A 20691-nucleotide genomic window follows, 5' to 3' on the forward strand; every position below is an offset into this window, starting at 1 on the left:
GTGGAAGATTTAGAACTTCATCACATATAAGGTAATGAGCTAATTTTAATTGCAGCACACAAATAATTATGAGGTCAGTGCACAAAGAAATTTTATTTTTTTTATTACCCACTTTACCACTAGAGCATTTTGCTGTCTTACGTCTGGGCCACTTTTTGCGATTTGGCGCTGTGCGACTTTAACTGACAATTGCGCGGTCGTGCGACACCTTACCCAAACGAAATTTACGTCCTTTTTTTCCCACAAACAGAGCTTTCTTTTGGTGGTGTTTGATCACCTGTTTGATTTTGACTTTTTGCGCTATAAACAAAAAAAGAGCGTTTATTTTGAAAAAATAACAATATTTTTCACATTTTTTTATATGAAATTCCCCCCAAAAAAGATGTAAAAACCAATTTTTTTTTAAATTTTTGTCCAATTTGTTTTCTGCTACCTATGTTTGGTAAAAAAAAAATCGCAATAAGCGTATTTTGATTGGTTTGCGCAAAAGTTATTGCGTTTACTAACTAAGGGAAAGATTTCTGTCATTTTTGGTGTTTTTTTTTTTTAACGAGTAATGGCGGCGATCTGCGATTTTTTTTTTGGGGGACTGCGACATTGCGGCGGACAGATCGGACCCTTGACTGACATTTTTGACACTTTTGGGGGTACCAGTGACATTACTGCAGTAATAAGTGCTATACATATGCACTGTTACTGTAAAAATGACACTGGCAGGGAAGGGGTTAATTTTATTGGAGAGGGAGGGGTTAATGTATGCCTGGTGCTTACTAACGTGTGGTGGGGGAGGTGACTGAGTGAGCCAGGGACAGAGCGGATGTTCAGCTTTGCTGAACACTCCGATCTGTCACTCCCTGTCACTTAGGAGATCCGCCCGCTCTGTTTACAATCAATCTCCAAACTGGATTCCCCGACGACCGGGGCAGAGCAGCGGCGATCGCCGCCGCTCCTCCCCTGGCCCGACTCCCGCTGTGAATAAAAACAGCGGGAGTGCGCCGCCTACAGTGGAGGATTCTAGCGTTGTAGGTCTACGTCGCTAAACATAACGAGCCACTGTGCCGCAGTAGCAGCACAGTGGCTAGAGGTAAAGCGGTTAAATTACATTTTCTTGGGAGATTCAGTTTGAATGCATAGGATTGCAATACTTCTTTTATGCATTAAATATTTATTTCGCTATCAGAAGCCCCTAAAGTGCTTGTAAACCTCAGAAATGAAATATGAACAAAGCCTATCCCTCTGTAGTGTGCACTTGTCTCAATCTAGAGCACTAAGGGGTGGATTTACTAAAACTGGGGAGATCAAAATCTGGTGCCGCTGTGCATTTTAGCCAGTCAGCTTCTAACTTCAGCTTGTTCAGTTAAATGGATTTTAAGGACAGAATGTTTTTTTTTTTTGTTAACCCTAATGCATTCTATACATTAAGACAAAAAACAAAAAACCTTCTGTGTGCAGCAGCCCCCCTAATACTTACCTGAACCCATCTTTATCCAACGATAGTGCAGGAGTGCTTGGCTGCCCGTGACTCCGCTCCTTATTGGCTGAGACCGCAGCATGGCGCGATTGGCTCCTGCTGCTGTCAATAAAAATCAGTCAGCCAATCAGGAGAGGGAGGGGGCAGGGTCACGGCTCTGTGTCTGAACTCGGCTCGGGTGCCCCATAGCAAGCTGCTTGCTGTGGGGGCACTCAACAGGAGGGAGGGGACAGGAGCACAGAAGAGGGACCTGAAAAGAGGAGGATCTGGGTGACTCTGTGCAAAACCAACTGCAAACACTGTAGCTGCTGACTTTTAATATAAGGACACTTACCTGTCCAGGGATCTAACAATGTCCTCACCCAAGCCGATTCTTCAATTGACATCAGGTGCAGGCATTGGCATTACAATGTGCGAGTCGTGCTGCATTTTGTGAATGGTCCCATAGTCTTCTGAGACCTGTGATGTATCCAAGAAGGCTGTGGGGAAAGGATTAGGGGCCGAACTTACACCGCAGCGATCTGAGATGAATCTGACCAGAAGTGGGAGCGGGAAAGTGACAAATGTTGCAAGGAAGGGGGAGGGGGAGAAGATGCAAACAAGCACAATTTTCCCTTTTGGGTGAAGTTCTGCTTTAACCAGTGATAATGCCTCTCCCCAGTGGTCAGCATGCTCCAGCTCCTCTTGTGTAGACACAATGCTACCAGCAGAAGGGGAAGGAGGCAGAGAGACAGCAGGTGGAACAAGGAGCATTGGCTTCCACAATCTGAGAGGAGAAGGGGAAAGGCTGGGTCGGATCCACAGGATTTGGAAGACTGGCGCTACTAGTGACCACCAAGGGGGCATTGTTTACAACCCTGCCGGTTGTTACAGTGCTTGTAAACCCTTACATATACCCAGTGATGTGACTGGTCCCAGGTGATACACAGAGATGAAACAAATCCTCCTACATAAAGTTGTACCTGTTTATCTGCTGCACTATATCCTTTACATCTGTTCAAAGTGTTGAATTTATAAAGCTTGTCTGAGCTATCAGAAAAAAATGATACAAAGAGATGAGACAAATCTCCATACATAGGTTTTACATGCATATCTGCTGTCTTCAGCTTTCTATATTCTTTACAAAGTGAACATTGTGTTAGAATTTTTACTTCCTTTTTCAGCAGTGGGGGCGGGGGGGGGGGGGGGTCTTGGCATAAACTGTGTGTAAGCTGATTGGAGGAAAGGCACACCCCTCCTCCACATACGCAGAGGAAGAAAGAAACTTGCAGAGCTGTGCTTTGAATAGACCAGCTCTCTGCTAATCTATTTATAGCAACCTCCCCGACACAAATTTATAACTGCTTTTATTTTCTGTGTCTGAGAACTTGTCAGAAGTTATCATGCTGATAACAGAGAAACGGAGCATCAGAAAGACACGGGACTTAGGGCTTTGGGGAGAGATAACTAAACACTACAGATCAGTGTTGGGGTAGTTACTCAAAAAATGTAACTAGTTCTGTAAATTGTAACAAGATTACTTTACTAGTTACTGCATTCATGTCCTCTTTCTTAATTGACCGTGTAGAAGAAGATACATGACACTCTTTCTGCATAGAGTTGATTGTATAAACACAGGCTTTGGGAAACATGAGAACAAAACCTGAAAAAACAGAATAAAACATAAAGTGCAACAAAAAATCCCTCTCTATTCTTCGAAATAATGATTGTATCGCACGGCTTGGGTAACGCAGGAAAGCGCGTTCCTATAGCCTAGTAAAGTAGTGTAGTTACCAATATTAGTATTGTAACTAGTTACGTTACTTTGTTACCAAAAAAAGTAATGTAGTTACTGTAATCAGTTACTTTGTAACTAGTTACCCCCAACACTGCTACAGATATAGGTCGCATTTCATGAATGTGGTTTACATCTATTTTAACTGACAATTGCACGGTCATATGACACTGTACCCAATTTTTTCCCCAGAAACAGAACTCTCTTTTGGTGGTATTTGATCACCTGTGTGTTTTTTTATTTTTTTGCACTATAAACAAAAATATATATATATTTTTTTTTTACTTTTTGCTATAAAACATTTCCAATAAAAAAAAAAATAATTTCTAAATAAATTTAGGCCGATGTGTATTCTGCTAGATATTTCTGGTAAAAAACAAATCCCAATAAGCGTATATTGATTGGTTCACACGCAAGTTATAGCGTGTACAAACTATGGGATATATACTGGAATTTCCGATCCATCTTCACAGCGGGTTCCCTACTGCGTATGTGTGAAGCGCGCTTCTGTGAATAGTCTGGCGGAGGATGGGGCTCAACTTCGGGCTTTGCCGCGACAAAGTCATCCTGAAGTGGGAGCGCAGTGTACCTGTCAAAATAAGGTACCCGCTGTACCCTAAAAGGTGCCAGATGTGGCAGTGAAGGCAGACCAGTGGTTTCCCCCTTTGAGTGGTGCTCGGCTTTAATATAAAGGAGATTGTGCTTTGTATAAACCACCCATTGGACTCCCAGCGGTCACATCACTGACAGTCCGCTGATCCCGGAGCTTTATACACGGGCTGTGGCTTGGCAGCTGCAAGTGACGCACGGTAAATCCCGCCCATGGACTGTTCTGATTCGCTATGGGGGCTTCTGTTTGTTGTGAGGGGACGGAGGCCGCCATCTTGTTCCCGGACCTAGAAGCTGCTGCGACCGAACGGCTCGGCGGATTGTATGGAAGCGTAGAGGCCTCGTACGTTACTGCGGCTGCAGATTAATAGACCTCGGACCGGCGTCCTCGGAGAGTGTCCGCTTTTCGTGGCTCTGGCGGGAGGATGAACGGAGGATAAATGGTGCCCAAACCGGACAGCGGCACCTTCCTCCTCCTCTTTCTGCTGGTATTAACCCTGACCGAGCCGCTGAGGCCAGGTGAGTGTAGCTGGGGAGGGGGTGCGGCCTGGCGGGGAGGGAGCAGCTAAGATGGCTGCAGGCTGGCTGTGTGTACAGGAGGAGCGGGCACTGGACGGCCTCCTGATAATCCGGATCTCCGCAGAGGTCACACACCTACTTACATTGACATGTCTGTGCCTGCTGGGGGAGCCCTGCTCATGGTGGGTCTGGGGGGAGCCCTGATCACCGTGGGTCTGGGGGGGGGGGAAGCCCTGGTCACGGTGGGTCTGGGGGGGGGGAAGCCCTGGTCACGGTGGGTCTGGGGGGGGGGGAAGCCCTGGTCACGGTGGGTTTGGGGGGGGAAGCCCTGGTCACGGTGGGGCCACTCATCCTGGGGTTGGGGGAGCCCTGCTCATGGTGGGGCAGGGGCGTACTTAGAGCATTTGGCACCCGGGGTGGGTCCTATATCTGGCACCCCCCCAGCTTTAAAATGTAAAAACACCCACAAAAATTTGTAATGTTTTCAAAAATATTTATTGCACAAATTTCACAGCCCCCCATCACAGTGCCCCTTGCAGTTTTCCCTCCGTCTCTCTAATCACAGTTCCCCCTTTTGCACTCTCTGCCTCCCTCCCCTGCATAGTCCTACCTTCAGCATAAATAGATAGTTAATATTATTAGCAATGTGTTTGAGTAAGAGATTGGAGACTTGCTAAAGGAGATATTCAGAGACTGCAGACATGATACAGGAGATGGTCCGAGACTGCAGACATGGTACAGGAGATGGTCAGAGACTGCAGACATAGTACAGGAGATGGTCAGAGACTGCAGACATGGTACAGGAGATGGTCAGAGACTGCAGACATGGTACAGGAGATGGTCAGAGACTGCAGACATGGTACATGAGATGGTCAGAGGCTACGGACATGGTACATGAGATGGTCAGAGACTACGGACATGATACAGGAGATGGTCAGAGACTACGGACATGATACAGGAGATGGTCAGAGACTACGGACATGATACAGGAGATGGTCAGAGACTGCGGACATGATACAGGAGATGGTCAGAGACTGCGGACATGATACAGGAGATGGTCAGAGACTGCGGACATGATACAGGAGATGGTCAGAGACTACGGACATGATACAGGAGATGGTCAGAGACTGCGGACATGATACAGGAGATGGTCAGAGACTGCGGACATGATACAGGAGATGGTCAGAGACTGCGGACATGATACAGGAGATGGTCAGAGACTGCGGACATGATACAGGAGATGGTCAGAGACTACGGACATGATAGAAGATAGAAGAGCACTAGGAGGGCCGGAGAGCACAGGCGAAGCAGAGAGCACTGGAGGAGCTGGAGGGCGTGGGGGGGGGGGCTGGAGAGAATTAAGAGGGGGTTTGAAAAGCACTGTAGGGGGGTTGGAAGGCGCAGGGGGTGGAGAGCACCGGGGGGACAGGGAGCACTTGGGGGGTGGGCAGGGAAAACCAGGGGGGTGGAGAGCACTGGGGGGGACAGGGAGCACTTGGGGGGTGGGCATGGAAAACCAGGGGGGTGGAGAGCACGGGGGGGGCAGGGAGCATAGGGGGGAGGGAGATGAAAAGCACTGTGGGGAGCTGAAGAGCATCGGGGGGGCTAAAGAACGGGGGTCTAGTTCACTGGGGGGGGGGTTAAAAGCACTGAGGGGGGGATTAGGAGCACTGGAGGGGGGGGGGGTTAAGAGCACTGGGGAGCCAGCAAAAGAAGTTGTATAGGAAGGGGATGGGGTAGCTGCATATAGAGGAATTGATCTTTCCCTATTCTTCCTGCAGGAGGGAGAGGAGGAGAATCAGTTATTCAGCAGCTGCAGGAAGAATAGGGAAAGATGAATTCCTCTATATGCAGCTGCCCCATCCCCCTCCTATCCAGCACACACACTTGGGCAATGGGCCCTCACCTTTTCCCGCTGAGGCTCTGCCCCTTATTCCCGCCGCGGCTCCGCCCCCCCCCCCCCCCACTAGCAGCGCGGACTGAAGGAGCTGCCACTGCAGCTGCCTTCACACTGCGATACGGTATCTGTCAGAACACGCCGGGCAGTACTCCGGCTGACACACCCCAGTGCATGGCACCCGGAGTGGGCGACCCCCCCCCCCCCCCCCCGTTGGTACGCCACTGCCCCCCCTCCCATCCTATGGCCCTACTAATTACAGAGCAGCAATCAGAGGACTCCTGTCACTAGGGTTGCTACCTCATCCCTTTAACCTGGAACACGTATTAATCACGCAGGTTCTGAGGCTAATTTAATGCAGATAAGGCACTAAGTGAGTTTAATTACCGCCTTTTATTGGCCACAGAACCTGTGTAATTAACATGTGTCCTGGTTTGGTGGCAACCCTAGCTGTCACTCAATCATCTGTATCTATATGTGACATTGCACACATCCACTATGTGTGATCCCAGCACCCACTGACAATGACCATACACTATACTATCTGCTATACACCTTACATCAACTTCAATGCAAGGGCCTGTCTGATTGGATGTAAATTAAATTGGGTATGTTAGGTGTGTCTTCCATTGACATAGGTTTGGAAAATCGAAATGGGATTGTATAGCGTGTGGCCGTTGTTCTATCAGAATAGCGCTACCTATCAGATTCTGCAACTGGAAGTGACGTTTAGACAAGAACTTACTGCGCATGTGCCATGCGTTCCAATAGGTTTCCTAATGTGACAGAACACAAAGCAGCAGCAGACCTCTTCTTACACCCAGTCAAGTCTTGAATTTTACATTTATTTTAGCAGTAAACTCACCTTATATACTGAACACCAGTATTCAATTTCTATTATTATAATATAGTAAATATAGCGAGAAAACCTGCAGGTAGAAGGTGGCGATGTCCATCTTGGTAAACCCCACACTGCTCAATGATGAACTGATTATATAGAGAAATAGACTATTTCAACGTGACCAAGTGAAATTGTCTATTTTAGTATATAAGGTGAGTTTACTGCTAAATAAATGTAAGTTCAAGACTTGGCTGGGTGCAAGAAGATGCCTGCCGCTGCTTCGTGTTCTGTTACATTAGGAAACCTATTGGAACGCATTGCGCAGTTAGTAGTTCCCATCCAAACATCACGTCTGGTTGCAGAATCTGCTAGGTAGCGCTATTCTGATAGAACAACGGCTTAATGATGACATTTATCCATAACCACTTAAGCCCCGTACTCACGTACCGATCGTCGGCCAAACGATCGGCCGTCTTTTGTCCAGGGCTGTCGTGTCTGTTGAAAACTGCAAAAGACTGCACACGAATTTTCTCGGCCAACAACAGCCGACTGCAGAAGTGATGTCATGTGATGGTTAACTTTCCTTGTCTTTTTTCTTTTCTGAGCATGCCCAGTCTTGCAAATCTGCTGATTGTCGGCCGAATTCTGTACTGACTGGCGAACAATCGGCCGTTCTGGTGTTGGCCAACAAAAATTTTAATGCCTGCACAACAGATTCTGTTCGGCCGAAAATGCGCTGTCGGAAGCATCATACTAACAAGCCTACAATCGGCCGATCGGTCGTCGGCCGAATATTTACGGCCGACCATCGGTACGTGTGTACGGGGCTTTATAAATGAAAATGAATGTTCTTTAGCAAGGAACATACATTCCACATTAATAATTATGTTGCCAAAATCGCTGTGTGTTGTTCTTGTTTCTTCTTGCTGGAGGCTGCCATTTTGCTGAAGCCCAAATACAAAGTAAATCCTAAAGTGGAACTAAAACCATTGATTTACCAGCTTAAAAAAAATGACATTTCTAGATTGCTAACTGTCACATTTGACTGTGTGCACAACCAAACTGTCAAACCATCAAATGGCTGGTGTCAAATGATCACATGTGCAGCACCATGGCAGTTGCATATCAAACAGAAGCAGCTTCCTTGGCTGTAAAGGATAGGATGGTTTACTTCCACTGTAAAGCACAATTTTAGCCATAACAACTTGATAAACAAATAATGTGCTTTAGCAAGAAACAAAAATTCTACATGAATAATTATGCTACCAAAATTGTGTGCTGTAAATTGTCTCCAGCATTGTTCCTGTTTCTTCTTGCCAGATGCTGCCCTTTTTTTTTTTTTTTTGAAGCCCAGGGCCCCTGAACAGCAGTAAGGCCCCTTTCACACTTGTGTGACTTGTCCTGTGACCTGGGACTACAAAGTCGCATGACAAGTCGTACTTCCAATGAGTATCATTCATATCTGTAGGACTTCAAAGTAGTCCCTGCACTACTTTGGTCCGACTTTGATGAGTTTTGAGGTCCATAGCCTTCAGATTACACAGGCATTGCTTTAAGTCTAGTCAAAATTGCGTGACTTTTAGGTTGCACAAGTGTGAAAGGGGCCTAAATCATAAAGCAGAACTAAACGCATCGATTTAACAGTTTAAAAAAAGTTAACGTTCCTAGAATACCGGGGCTGATAACTGTCACATTTGCTTGTGTCCTCAACCAATCTGTCAAACCATCAGATGGCCGGTGTTATAACTGATCACATGTGCAGCGCCATGGCATTTGCAGTTTAAACAGAAGCAGCTTCCTTGTCCTTCAGACTTTAGGGGGATTGGAGTGGAAATGTTTCTGGTATCAGTAGGAATAAACATGGCCACATTTGTATTCTGTAGGAATAGTGCCCCATCGTTGGTGTTGGATGGCAGAATAGTGTCTCACATCAGGGGGATGAATAGTGTTCCAAGGGCTGGATAAAGGCAAGCAAAGGGCTGCAGTTTAGAGATCTGATTGTACAATCTCCTTAAGATTTACAGGGATGTACTGCAAGGTTCTCCCTGATTTGTTACATATTGAACGGGCTGCTTAGGTTTGTCTTCATATTACATTGTTTTGTTTTGGTAATCTCAATCAATCAGATTGTATAGAGTCTAACCAGCCTAAAGTGGAATTCTAGGCTAGAACTAACTAAGATTAAAACGGCTCCCACCCCCCTCCTAAAATCCTATTCTAACTACCCTGTAGAAGAAGGATGACTATACTTGCCTATTCTGAGGGTGCTCCAGTTGATCTCATGATCAACTCCCAGTGTTAGCTTCAGTGTAGAAGGGCAACATCCGACAATGAATGCCTATAGTAAGTCTATGGGTGATGTCACCGCCCAAGCATTGCAGCCGTTGTTGGCGATCTCTCCTCTCCCTTGAAACTGACCGCTGGGGAGATCCTAGGACCGGACCAGTGCAACTTCAGAATAGGTAAGTACAAGCATCTCCCTTTTAGAGGATGGTTAGAAAGGGGGAGGGCGTAGTTTCAAGTTTAGTTAGTTCTAGCCTGGAATTCCACTTTAAAGCCCCGTACACATGGGCCGAAAACAGCTGTTAGTGGAGAGCAGCCAACATTTGGCTCGTGTGTACAGGTCCTTGTCCAACAGAAGCCAATCTCTTGACTGGCTTTTATTGAACGAGCATGCTGGAAAACCAGCATCTGATCAACACTCTCAGCCAATAAAAGCACTAATCAGTGTTTTCTGGTAGGGAGGAGGGTGACGTCCCCTGCACAGTGGAGAGATTGCGGTACTAACATTGCATAGTTAGTACAGAGACCTTCTCCCAAGCTCCTCAGTTTTTTGTTTTTTTTCAATCCCTCTGGGTTGAACAAAAAAAAAAAAAAATGTACTGTGTGGACTAGGCAAAAGTTTGTGTTCACACCTGAGAAGAGCACATTCCTGGTGCGATGTACCCCCAACTGCAAGTGTTAACAAGTCCATACACAAAGTGTGCACAAATAGAACAGCTACCCCTCAATCATTATCACAGCATTGTTTTTTATGAAAACCCGCTCTGGATAAAACGTTGCTTTCTATAACTTTTCTTGTTTTGACTGGAGGCTCGTGATGCAAATCATATGTCGAATGCTAACCGTATCTAGGAATGGCATGGCTGTTGAGAAGGATTTCCGGTATACTTGCATAACTCTGCATTATTCCATCTGTGCCTGACATGTACAGACATTTTATACGAAGGGTAGCGACAAATGTATCTGCTCGCTGTGCATTAATGCTGCATAGCTTTGCACCATTTGTGATCATTTAGAGAGCTAATAACCTTAATCTGCTGCACTCATGAAAGACTACTAATTATAGGTTTTAAAGCTGAACCTTGTGATACAAGTACGATTGATCCATAAGTTTCATGGGCACATTAGAATGTCACATGATCTTTGTAAACTGTGATGTCCTAGCTACAGACAGACACCCAGAGGAGGTTTTGAAGTAGCAGCATTAAGTGGGGTACACACTAGTAGAAAATTCCCGTCCGAGGTAAAATCATACGATTTTCAGATAGTGTGTACACAACTTTCAGCAGCCGATGCCGACCTTTTCAACGAAAAAAAACGGAGGGACAAACACGAAAATTTTTATCGTCTGTCCCCAGACGACCAATTTTCGCTTAATGTGTATGCAGTACATCTGTGAAAAATTGATACAAAAGACCGCGCATGATCTGAAGTTGCTGACGACCTGGAAGTCTAGGAACAAATGTCCCAAAACAAAAAATTTGGACAAATTTTGTGAACATTTATGCACTGTCAACTAAAAACGGGTATGAATGCTGAGCAAGAGAGAGAAAAAAATCGGAGGATATTTCGTCCGATTTCCATATAAGTGTGTACGGGCCTTTACTTTCTCTCACTGGGCTGTATTGCTTGGAGAAATTTCAATTGCCATCATGTCATGGGAATTGCAGTTGTGAATGGGACCAATGGCCGAGTCCTCCCACTACAGCAAGCAGTGACTTACGGCACTTTTCCACTGCATGGTACGGCTCAGTTTGGTGCTTTTCCACTGCATGGTACGGCTCAGTTTGGTGCTTTTCCACTGCATGGAACGGATCGGTTTGGTGCTTTTCCACTGCATGGTACGGCTCAGTTTGGTGCTTTTCCACTGCATGGAACGGATCGGTTTGGCGCATTTCCACTGCATGGTACGGCTCAGTTTGGTGCTTTTCCACTGCATGGAACGGATCGGTTTGGCACATTTCCACTGCATGGCACCGCATGGTACGTGTTAGAACGGTTCGGTACTACATGTTCCGGCTCTCTTAAACAGTACCACCTCGGTTGGGGTTCCAAGCGGGCCGTACCTATACCATATCCCACAATCCTTTGCATGCAGCCTTGATTGTTTGCCACTACAAGCCACTGATTGGTCAGAGAATCTTTGTAATCCCACCCACTTACTACTTTAGTAGAAACCGAGCCGAGTAGAGCCTATACAGTGCCGAAACCTGCTGACTCTTACCATTCAGTGGAAAAGCAAACTAAGCTGAGCTGGGCCAAGCAGTGCCGAGTGGAGCCGAGCCGGTACTTGCAGTGGAAAAGTGCCATTATTTTACATTGCTGCTCACTGAAACTAGAACTACACAGGGGATGTTACAAGATTGTGGCTGAGATAGCCAGCATAACGGCATCTGGATTTACAAAATGTTAATTAGGGGACAGAGCCCTTCTTAGGACTACCTCCAGAGGTGATTTCTTAGGTGGGAACAGCTCTATTTGGAAACATGAAGGACTTGCTGAAAGGTAAGAAATTAACATTTATAATAAAAAAAAAAAGTTCTGCCCGTTGTTAAGTTTAAAGTGGAACTAAACTCATTTTGCTGTCCAAAACAGTCACATTTAAAAGCTGAACTCCAACTTTCTTTTCACTAGAACTGAATGGTCAATCCCAGCATAGGGAAAAAAATGCACAAAACTTTTGTGTGTTATGGTGCGTTGCAGCTCATTCATTTTGCTCAGGTTTCAAAACTGCACCAAATAAGCAGCAAGCAGGACTTTCAAAACGCACTACACCTCTAATGCTGTGGTGTGAAAAGTCCCATAGGATTTAAAGGGGAACCATTTCCTTGTGTTTTTCTGGCAAGGAAAAATGCAGGAAAAACATATCAGTGTGAAGACATACATAGAATTTTTAAAGGGATACATTTTTCTTGCGCTAAAGGTGTCATTATTGACCGACCATAAACTCATATTCATTTAAATTCATGATAATTAAAAAGTCGACTATAATACAATTGTATATATAAATATTTTTTAAAAACTGTCATTTTTGGATTTTGGCCAAGTGCATCCTGCATTTTCGGTTTTGGCATTAAAATTTCTATTCGGCGGGCCTCTACTTGGTTGTAACGAGTGGTTTTTTGAGTTACTGTTGCCTTTCTATCATCGTCTGCCCATTCTCTTCTGACCTCTGACATCAACAAGGCATTTTTGTCCACACAACTTCCCCTCACTGGATATTTTCTCTTTTTTTGGACCATTCTCTGTAAACCTTAGATGGTTGAGTGAAAATCTCAGTAGATCAGCAGTTTTTGAAATACTCAGACCAGCCCATCTGGCACCCACTAACATGCCACATTCAATGTCACTTAAATCCACTCTTCCCCATTCTGATGCTCGGTTTGAACTTCAACAAGTTGCTGCCATGTGGTTGGCTGCTTAGCAATTTGTGTTACCAAGCAATTGAACAGGTGTACCTAATAAAGTGGTAGGTGGGTGTATATGTAGCTGTTTTCAATACATATTGTTTTCAAAGCGCAATTAGGCTCCATGTACACGGGACGCTGGAAATGGCCATTTAGGTGCAGTTGGGTGTTTTTTTTCAGAAGCCCCTGAACGCAGCTCCATGTTATCTTATCTGTCCATGTACACCAGGTCGTTTACAGTCATTTACAGGGAGTTGCGTTCAGGGACTTTTTTTAGAACGCAATTATTTGCGTTCGAACGTGTGTTTCCGGGCGTTTCAAACGCAAAAACGCGACCGAACGCGATGACCCGCGTTAATCGTTCGCGTTTTTTCCATTTTAAAGGGGAATCATTTTTTTGACCTCTAGGAACGGTTCTAAACGCAAACGCCTGCTAAACGCGGGTACAAACGCGACCGAACGGACGTTTCAAACGTCCTAAAAATTGCAGCATTCAAAGGGACTTTTAACAACATCCCGTGTACATGGACCCTTAAACTCGCAAGATAACGCCACCTTCCAGTGATGCAATGGTTACATCTCTCACTCTGCCCAGCGTAATTTTCTTCTCCGGCTACTTCTGGGTGCCAGGTTTTCTGCATCTGTCATGATCCCGTGCATGCACACAGGTGTCAATCACTCCGGTGCAGCTAAGCATACATTTATTAGAAGACTGCAGACAGGCAGGCGTATCTTATTGCTGAAGAAACATAGCATTCTTCTAAGGACACTTTCACACTGGCGGAGTCTGCCAGGACATCCGTCTGCTCAGTGGGGGATCTCTCCACTGATCCCCGCTGAGCAGATGCATGACAGGTCCGTGTCTTATCTGCTGATGCACTATCAGATGGAAATGGACCGCCTTTTGGTTTCCATTGACTGTCATCTGATCCCTCAGATGGATGAAAACCGTTTTTTTTTTTTTTTTTAATTTATTTATTCCCCCCCCCCCCCCCATCTGTCTGTTTTTAGTGGACAGGATTGGATACGTCCATTGACATCTACTGCTCCAGAGAGGTCTGACTGAAAAACTGACAGACTAACCCGTCCGTCTATGTGAAAGGGGCTTATGCAATTAAGAGCTGCCTGCATGCGAATGTTTTTCAAATTTTAGGTTTACTTCCACTTTGTGATATTTTTATGTATCACTTGCTTTCCTTTAACTTGCAATATTGAATTTGACAGAAGGCTTCCAACTGGTCCACAGGACAGTGTGTTTTCTGTTAGTTCTATTTTTGAGTTGTAAAATGTGGTGTTTACCAGGAAGTAGTTTAATCTGGACATAATTTAACATTCTCCCTGTGTCATATTTTATTGATGGGATTTTAGATGCAGATTTTTAGACTGGTGATGTCGGTATAGCAAGCAATTCCATTCTTCCTCTAACTGAACAATTGCTAAGATAAATCAATAAGCCACACTTAGCAGTGTTTTATAATGTTATTGCATTAGGTACCCATACATAGCGGAAACATTTTTTCCCATTACTTGCTGGTATGTTTCATTTGTCTTAGAGCTTAATTCCAGGCAGATATAAAAACACAGCTCTGTTATGAATACATCATAAAATGTATTTTTTAATGGAAAGCAGTGTATGTAACTAAAATTGACCTGGTATCAGTTTCTTTCAGTCCCTGTTCAGCAGAGCTGAAGTGTGAGAGGAAGAAGCTGCTTAAGGGACCAGTCAGTTGGTGTGTTAAAAAGCATGCTGGTTGGAAAAGAGAGCAGAGTGACAGAGATGAGCTCACCACTGTGCTGCTGCTTCTTCTTGAACTGTCCAGGCAGAGACTGGAGTGAGTTCGGGGCAACCTGAGCTTTAGAGGAAGTGGATTGAATGATGCTACCCATCAGATTGAGGACATCTAGGGGCATAAAAAAGAATTGCAGGTGAAATCTCTAGATCGAATACTGCAGGAAAAAAAATGATTTAATTTTATCTGTAACCACTTCAGCGGCTACGTTTGTATATACCGCTTCATTACCTGGCCATTTTTCAGTTTTTAGTGCCATGATAGTTTGAAAGTTACCCAGTCATGCAAAATTGTATCAAACTAATTTTATACACTCTATTTGAAATGGATACTTTTATTTTTGTGGTATGTAATACATTTTTTTTTTTACTAAATATAGGGGGGGGGGGGGGTTTCCCCTAAAGCGTCTTCCAGGACATAAGATACTGGCTCCGCCCTCCTACAGGAAATCCAATACAGAAACCGTTTAAAAAGCCCCCCCCGTCCTCATTTATTGTGTGTTTTTGACCCTTCAGGAGAACATATGGCTGTGTTTGATTCTTTGAATGGGTGATTGTGGTTACTGGCCACCTCTTTCTCATGCCTCCTGGATGGCTTGTAGGTATACCCCAGAGTTTCTGTTTCCCTGAGAGAGTTGCTACCATTGTAAGTTGTAAAGTACCTGGTCCTCGTTTCTCCAGAAGATGGATTGACTCCAGCAGTTCCTCTTGGGTCCCTGGTTCCATGTTCCTGAAAGACATTTGCTCTGTGGAGTAGCTTGCCGGTAAATGGCTGAATCTGGGTCTCTCTCACCGCTCTGTTGGTGGTTTTGGCATCTCCGGCCCGTCCAGGTCTCACGCCAGGGGTGGGCAGTGCTTCCGCTGGATGGCCTCGTCTGGCTGGCTGCATCAGCAATGTTTTACCTGGTCCTCTGCTCAGGGCTGGTGCAAGAATTTTTGGCGCCCTAGGCAAAATAAAAATTGCCGCCCCCCCCCCCCCCCCATATCCTCGGCCCACGATGTGACATCATAAACCTTTTACCTTTGTGAGATACTATGTCTCCAGCGATCCTCTGGGGTACTTAAATGTAAGTTAAATCTATTTCCCAAAGTACTAAGTGTTGGTTCTAGCAGCGCGTGATACACTTAGTGTGGTATCAGAAAGATACAGCCTTCTATAGCTGTCATGGAGAGGGATTTATAAGCTTATCATCAATTTAAGAGTACTTGTAAGAATTAAAGTCTTATGTCATAAAAGATTAGCTGCAGCTTTGCTAACTATACAGATCAATGTCTCTTGATCAATGTCTCCAATTTTGGATGGCGGCATTGATTTTTATATTTTCATTTGCATCAGGCAGGTAGGTAAGTGAATGAAGCAATTGATGCAGTCAGCAGCTTCCAATCCTTACATAATGTCTCAGTGTCGTGAGTATCCATATGAAACACTCAGAGACATTGATATGGACATTCCCAAGCTGAAGGGGTTAAAACCCCTTCAGACAGCGATTGAGTGGTGACAACTTAGCTGGCGGAGTCGGCGCTGAGTCAAACCTTCCCGCTGTCCTGACTTGTGCATGCGCATTAGGTCTCCCCGTCTCCCCCGCCGGGTGACGTTGCTGGCAGGGGAATGCGCATGCGTGGCACCACCGCTGATCTACGAAGATATCCGATGCTGGAGCCCGGCGCTCAGCCCTGAGAGACTCACACACACTCAGCTCAAAAGCGCCCAGACGAGCACTGGCGGCACAATACAGCCTGAGGGGCGCCGCCTGCACCGCACCCGCCGGTCCATACTGATTCCGGGACCGGGTGCACCATGCAGCAGGCAGGATGCTGGCACCCCCTGGTGAGTTGCGCCCTAGGCGACTGCCTGGGTCGCCTTACAGGTAGCGCCGGCCCTGCCTCTGCTGTCTTCCTGGGGAGAGGAGTATCCATGTGGCTCTTTTCCCGGGGCTCCTCCAAAATGGTATTCATGACGTCACTTCCAGTGCCCATCGGAGGTTTGGAAAGGTGTATCAAGATGGCAATGGTGCCACTTCCAGCATCGCAGAGTGATGAACTTCCGGTCGTGGAGGAACACGCCGGGATGCCATCTTTTAAAATCAGAGGTGGTGCTGATGGCCTGGAGAAGGGTCAACCCAACGGGTGGCTGCGGCCTAAACACCAGCGCAAGGTCTCCAAACACCTCATAATGCAGGAAGGAGAGACTCCCGCAGGATGAGTCCTAGGCTCTGGTGTATCAACCATCAACATTTAGTAGTTGGGCATCCTTGGTTTCAGGCAGACCCTGTAAAAATTACCACGGAGGCCAGTTCCTGGGGTTGGGGTGCTCACACAGACCCCTATCACTCTCAAGGGGCAGACATGGTAGGTCTCCTCCAGTTTCAGAGAATTGTTAGCAGTAAAATTCACTCTAAAGTCTTTCAGGCATCTTCCGGGGCCGTGAAGGTTTTGTTTTTTCGGATAACTCCAGCCTCAGTATCTAAACAAACAGGGAGGCACACAGTCTCCACAATTGTCTGACTCTAAAATTCTGGCCTGGGCGGAAGATTGTCAAAACTCCCTGAGAGCAATTCATCTCAGGGGGTTCAGGTAATGCTCTAGCCGACTTCCTCAGTCACAACCCTGTGAGAATGGGAGTTGACGCGGAGGTTTTCCTTCAGATCATGTCCCAGTGGGGTCTTCCGCAGATAGACCTGTTCGCTTCCAGCAAGAAATTTTGAATCCCTTTTTTTTTTTTTTTTCCCCCTTGAGAAGGAGGCTCGGGGGACGGATGCGCTGTCTCAACCATGGGACTTCAATCTGGTATACTCCTTTCACCCATTGGCAATACTTCCTCAGGTAATCCGGAAGATTATGTTGAGACATAGTCAAGTCATTCTCTTTGCTCCATACTAGCCCAAGAGGAGTTTTTTCTCCATTCCAATGTCTCTCTCGATTTCCTCTCCCTGGACTCCTCTGGATCTATTACTTCAGGGACTTGTCCTTCATCCCAGTCCTAGTCTCTTCTACCTGACAGCTGGGAAGCTTAGAGGAAGATTCTCAAATCTAAAGGGTGTTCAGATAAGGTAATTGATACTCTTCACTAGGATGATATATTCCAAGATTTAGAAGACTTTCCACCTTTTGGATATCTACATCCGGTAGGTCAGAGATTTCCATCCCAGCAGTCCTTGATTTTATGCAGGCTGGAGTAGATAATGGGCTAGCAACCAGAACCTTGAAGGTGCTTAGGCCACCTTCTCAGTATCTTTGGACAGCAGGTTAGCAGTGGTCTCACTAGTAAAAAGATTCCTTGTGGCTAGACAAAGGCAAACTCGCAGGGTTCTTAAGGCGGTTCTTCTCGTTGGGATTTGTCATTTGTTTTGTGTGCCCCTAATGAGAGATCTGTTTGAGCCCTTGTTTGACTGTTCCTTAAAACTGCTTAGTTTAAAGATGACCTTTTTGTTAGCAATCATTTTGGGCAGGTGGGTGGGAGACTTGCAATTGTTTCCCTGTAAGGACCATACCTATCTGTTTTGGAGGATAGGGCGATTCTCAGACCTGATTCTATGTATCTTCCTTAGGTTTCATTAGATTTTCATTGTTTTCAGGTGGTCATCCTGCCTTCTTTTTGTAATTCCCCCAAGAACAAGAAAAAAGTGCTATTTAATTATCTTGATGTAAGGAGAGGTTTACTAAGGTATGTGAAAGTCACAAGAGATTTTAGGAGATCTAGCCATCTCTTGATTCATTTTAGTCAGCCCAAAAAGGCCTTTGTGCATCCAAAAGTTCTATTCCGAGATGTATTTGTGAAGCTATTTTTTGGGTGTACAAGGGTTTTGGGCACATTCTACAAGAGCCTTGGCAGCCTCCTGGGCGGAAAGGGCAGGGGCATCTTGGGAAGACCTCTCCAGAGCAGAGAAATACTACCAGGACTTGGCTTTCGGGAGGAAGGTTCTGCAGGCAGTGGTCCCTCCCTAAGGCAGGAGTATTACTTGCATATCCTCTCATGTAGCCTTCCTGGAAGACGCTTTAGGAAAACCATGGTTAGTCTTACCAGTAACAGTCTTTCCAGGAGTCTACTGACACTACATCCCTTTTTCCCACCAAGTGTTGGTGCTTGACCTTGCTTAAATTTGTGTTTTTTTTGCATGTCTTTTCATGTCTACTTTGGATCCCCTTATGCACTCTGGTGAAGGTCTACTTTAGCTAATAACTGAGGACGACGGAGAGGGAAGGGCTTTTTAAACTGTTTCTGTATTGTTTCCTGTATGGGGTCAGTATCTCTCTTGTAGCCGTCCTGAAAAGACCATTACCGGTACAACTAACCGTGGTTTTATCTTTTGAAAAATGATCCCGCAATAATTGGTGGTCAGTGGCTTGTGTACATTTACGTTGCCGATTTTTAAATGTTTTACCGTGATGATGCCTGCGACTACAAGCATCATCCTGGTATTGTTTCTTTCAGGCATTGAAGCTCTTTCTTGGAAAAGCAATCCTAGAGACTAGCTGACCACTAGATTGCTCTTAGAGGGCGGAAGGGGGTGTGTGCCTTTCCAGATCATGTCCAATCAATTTAACTTTCCGCAGGTGGACTCCAAACAAGGTGTAGAAATGTTCAAGAGAACTGGGAAGCATCTAACCTAAATTTTCAAGTGTTGTTGCAAAGGGTCTGAATACTTTTTCCAATGTGATATTTCAGTTCTTTTATTTTTAATAAATTCCCGGACATTTCTAACATTCTGATTTCATGTTGTCATTATGGGGTACTGAGTGTAAATGAGAACAAAATTGAATTTAAACAACTGTAGTATCATAACAAGAATTTAAAAAGTAAAGAGGGTCTGAATGCACTGTATATGAAAAATTTACTGGAGAGCTTCAGCTCACACAACCCTTGATAGCCTCAGGTGTGCATATTTCTTCTGTGCTGTGGGGTGGGAGGGATGCTGTGTAAATCCTGCACTTTAAACAGTTATAGAAGAGAGAGGGATACAGATAAACGGGTACAACCTGTTTAGGAGTATTTGCTTTAATTCTATGTATCAACTGAGGCTAGTCACTTCACTAGGAATACACTGATCTGCCATAACTTTGACCACCCACCTGATACTGAATAAGCCCTCCCTTGTGCTTCCAAAATAGCCCTAACCTATTGGCAGGGACACCACTAGACCTCTGTGGTATCTGGCACCAAGCAGTTAGTAGCAGATCCTTAAAGTTTTAAGTTGTGAGGTGGGGCCTCCATGCATCTTGTTTTTCAAGGGGTGCGCTTGGTCTGCAACAATGTTTACATAGTGGTACTAGTCGAGTAACCTCCACATGAATGGCAGGACTGGGGTTTCCCAGCAGAACATAACCCAAAACATTACACCACCTCCGTCCGCTTGCATTCTTCCCATACTGCATCCTGGTGGCATCTCTTCCCCTAGTAACACACACACGCGCTCACGTGCCTATTGAAGGCCCTTCTGGCTGTGGACATGGGTTAGCATGGGCACCCTGACTGGCCTGTGGCTACACAGCCCTAATACACAACAAACTGCAGTGCCCACTTTTTCTGCTTTCAACACATCAGCTTCAGAGACATAATGTTTACTTGCTGCCTAATATATCCCTCTGACTTTCAGATGCCATTGTAACGAGATAATCATGGTCAGTGGTCATAAAGTTATGGCTTTTGGAGTATGTAAAGGTTCACAACCATTTTTAAGGGTTTAGAGGGATGGAGCCAAGCTGTACTTTTACTGACAAATGTAAGGTTTGTATATTTCCTCAGCAACCTATAACAATCCAGGTAACCTTTATCATATGTTCAGTATAATAGTCGAGACTTGGGGCAGGTTTACTTTTAGGGGTCCTTTGACACTGTGGCGCAGTGCTACTGCATTTTTTCCAAAATAAATGGCAGCACTATGGCGTATTAGTGATGCGTGCATTTTGCAGTGCTTTTCTGCAGTGTGGTGGTGTAAGCAAGACCTTTTAGATTTAGAGTAGAAAATTGATCTGTATAGTTTTTTGCTATAGGGGTGTTTTGAATAAATAGAATTCTGTTTTAGCTATATAGAAAATAAAATATATATATAGATAAGCCTAAATTTAAAGTGCATTAGGTTTAGGTATTAAAGTATTTTTAT

General features: G+C 45.2%; 1 protein-coding gene across 2 annotated transcripts in view; it reads left to right on the top strand.

Moving 5' to 3' along the window:
* Window positions 1-4239: 4239 nt before the first annotated feature.
* The window catches only part of DGCR2 (DiGeorge syndrome critical region gene 2), a 108559-nt gene continuing 92107 nt past the window's right edge, over window positions 4240-20691 (top strand). Inside the window, exon 1 of one of the 2 annotated variants that reach the window (XM_082247463.1) lies at window positions 4240-4373. In XM_082247463.1, coding sequence (XP_082103589.1) covers window positions 4295-4373 — 79 coding nt within the window. In that variant the 5' untranslated portion in view covers window positions 4240-4294. The remainder of the gene's footprint in view (window positions 4374-20691) is intronic. The other variant, XM_082247462.1, reaches the window with a different exon arrangement.

Source organism: Pelophylax lessonae (assembly GCF_965119305.1).
Source record: "Pelophylax lessonae genome assembly, chromosome: 1".
NCBI lineage: Eukaryota > Metazoa > Chordata > Amphibia > Anura > Ranidae > Pelophylax > Pelophylax lessonae.